Source organism: Gavialis gangeticus, unplaced genomic scaffold, assembly GCF_001723915.1.
Source record: "Gavialis gangeticus isolate Ggan-Ray unplaced genomic scaffold, GavGan_comp1, whole genome shotgun sequence".
Lineage (NCBI taxonomy): Eukaryota > Metazoa > Chordata > Crocodylia > Gavialidae > Gavialis > Gavialis gangeticus.
Window position 1 is genome coordinate 181,828,882 of NW_017729022.1, and position 2,889 is coordinate 181,831,770.

General features: G+C 37.2%; 1 protein-coding gene across 10 annotated transcripts in view; it reads right to left on the minus strand.

Moving 5' to 3' along the window:
- EHBP1 (EH domain binding protein 1) overlaps positions 1–2,889 on the minus strand; it is a 452,470-nt gene that overhangs the window by 47,984 nt on the left and 401,597 nt on the right. For 5 of the 10 annotated variants that reach the window (XM_019516608.1, XM_019516610.1, XM_019516606.1 and 2 more), the window contains one exon: positions 2,285–2,409. In XM_019516608.1, coding sequence (XP_019372153.1) covers positions 2,285–2,409 — 125 coding nt within the window. Of the gene's footprint in view, positions 1–2,284; positions 2,413–2,889 lie in introns of all 10 variants that reach the window. The other 5 variants (XM_019516607.1, XM_019516605.1, XM_019516609.1 and 2 more) reach the window with 1 other exon arrangement.

Genomic DNA, 2,889 nt, shown 5'->3' on the forward strand with positions numbered 1-2,889 from the left:
TTGTATATATTATAGTGCCAAGCTACAGTGTGTATATCCCTGAACATGATCGGTATCGTTTTAAAAGCATGTTGCCTTTAGTCTTTTCTCCCTCACTATTCTACCCAGGAAAGAATTCTATCATTTTGTATAGTCCCACAGACTTGTATGACAAGAAGAACTAGTTTCTAATTTTATGCCCATTGAGATAAACCACTAATGCTGGATGAAGGCTAAAAGGTAGGATTATAATACTACCCCACTGAACTGCATTTCATCAGCTATAACTTTCCAAAGCCAGATTTGTAAGTAAGCCCTTTACAGCTAAGGAAACTACAATTATCTTTTCCAGAGCTTCCTATGTTAATACTGGTAACAAATTCAAATGGTTCTATCAACATGAAATATCCCAGAAGACTGAACCACTGCAGTGTGTGGAAACTGCAGATACCGAGGTGCTGTGTACCAAACAAATATTTCATTTTATACCTAATCTTTTATTATTTTTATTAAGTGTTTTGAAAGTAAATAGGGAAAGGCTAAGATGCATGACTAATAGCTAAGCCTGCTGAATACTGAAACTGGTTATCAAAAGCTACCAAGACTTTGCCCTTCCCCTGCATTGAGACAATCAGTAATGAGGGAGTTCTCCAATGGCCTATTCTCTAGCCTCAAGGAGGCCTGGGATACAGAATCCTCCAGGGAAGGTAACAGTTTATCCTTTTCCACAAACACAGAATGCCTCATTTATAAACGTGTAAACTGCATTTTATTAAAAAACAAATCCAACTCAATGCTGAAAGCTCTAAGAGAACAGATGGACACCATATATTCCTTATAAGACCATTTTAAAAATCTTTGTTGAAAAGACACACACAAAGACAAACTGTCAAGTCGCACCTTTTGCTGGAGTAACTTAAAAAATCAATTAATACAGAAAAGCTCTATAGAGAGAAATACCGTTTCCATCAGGTTAGCTGATAGCAAATTGCCCTAATGGAGCTGCCTGCATGTCATTTATTGAACTACGCTTAAAAAAAAGTATACTTTTCAGCTGTAGGGACTGGGTTATGATTCTGGTTTTAAATAAGTGGTGGCTTCCTGTTGTAAGCACAATAGCCATCTGACTGTCTAAACTCAAGTCTTTACCAAAATAAACAAACACGGCTAATTTTTTAGGCCTGGCAACATGCTAAAATATCAGTGCGATTAGCCAGTAAATCCCATTTTAAGAAACCTTTTTATGACTAGGGACTTCTGCCACTTTACAAATGTATTCCTCTAAGCCCACTAATTCAGTTAGCCTTTTCAATCCATTGTATTATTCTTGGGCCAGCTTCATTTTGCATTAAATCCACTGCAGAAAGCTAAATTGAACGCAAAAATCAGACTTGATCCAGGCTTCCTTTTGTTCAAAGATAGAGACCGAAAGTCCTCTGCTGCTGCCACACACTTTCATCACCAATTTATAGGAACCGACAGTGTAAGGGAAAAGCAATGAAAGTCATTGTTTTGGGACTTCAAAGCATCTCTGTATCTGGGGAAGGAAATCCTTTCAGTCAGCAGTGCTGTCCCTATAGTCTCCAGGTGGGTGAAAAGTTATACAGAACTGGAAGTGCCCCAAAGCCATAGAGATATTAATGACACACGGGCCAATTTTATTTGGTTATAATAACTTAAGGGGCCTAATTAAGAAAATGGAATGGAAAACTGACTCATAGGCACTTTAGGTTAAAACTGTATACAGTATAGAGTGGCAAAACATACTCATTACATGAGAAACATGCATCAGATAGACTTCTCTTAAAATTAATTTTCCTCAGTTATGACCCAGCCTCTGCAATCCACAGGCATGTATTTGTTATTGCAAGGTAATCTGGTTTTCTTTTGCCTGGGACAAGGCTGGAAAGGGAAGAAAAGATACTTTGCTCCAATTCTGCTGTAATTGAAGCCAGTGACAGTTTTGCTATTTGCTTCTGCAGGAACAGGACTCTCTGAGTCTTCTTTTCAGATTTAAAAGATAGGTTGAATGGCAAAAATTCCGAGACAGTTCCTATAGATCTTACTATTAAGCCAGCCAATTGCAAGTATCACATGATTAAAAAAAATCCTCACATAAACAGAAAATGTGCTGATGAATGCACCGAAAAAACTCCAGTGCCTTACAAACTGTGCAGCTGTACTGCCCAGCAGATTCCACGTACTTCTTCCGCAGGGTTTGATAAGAAATCATTTTCCTCATCATGAAGTACAAAACAGAAATCAGAACGCAGGTATCAAGACAAAAGCATTAATCAAAACTTACCTTAATGTCTTTCTCTGAGCTATCAGTTACAGCTTTCTGAGCAGCACTGGAGAGTGAATTTGCCACCTGTGGCTGAGCTTCTAGGAGCTTCTTCAGTTTCAAATCCACCAACTTACTGTTTTGTTCTGCTAAATATGCAAATACCACATACAACAGAGTGAGATGCATTTAAATGCAGAGTCACTACAATAGCATACCATTTTAAGAGTAGATCACATTCATATTGCTATCATTTTAAACTAAACAGGGAAAACCAAGAAGCAAATGATTTAAGCACATACTGAACAAGACATGTACAATATGTTACATGCATAGACATTTCCTACCTTTTCCCAAAAATATATATTAAAAAAGCTAGTACTTAGTTAAATGCCACCAAAGAAAGAGTTGTACTATGTTTTAAGGTAGTTAATGAGAAACAATTTACTTTGAAATGGAGTGTTAAAAATTAATTGGATATTTAGTTTCTCATAACAAGTTTACCAAAAAATGTTGATTTAATATGAGATTTCTTAGAACATCACTTAGCCTCTCTGTGCTGTAATGGGAATCATGGCACTACCCAGTTCCCAGGGTGGGGGAGCAAGTTGGTTAGCAAAAGTGAG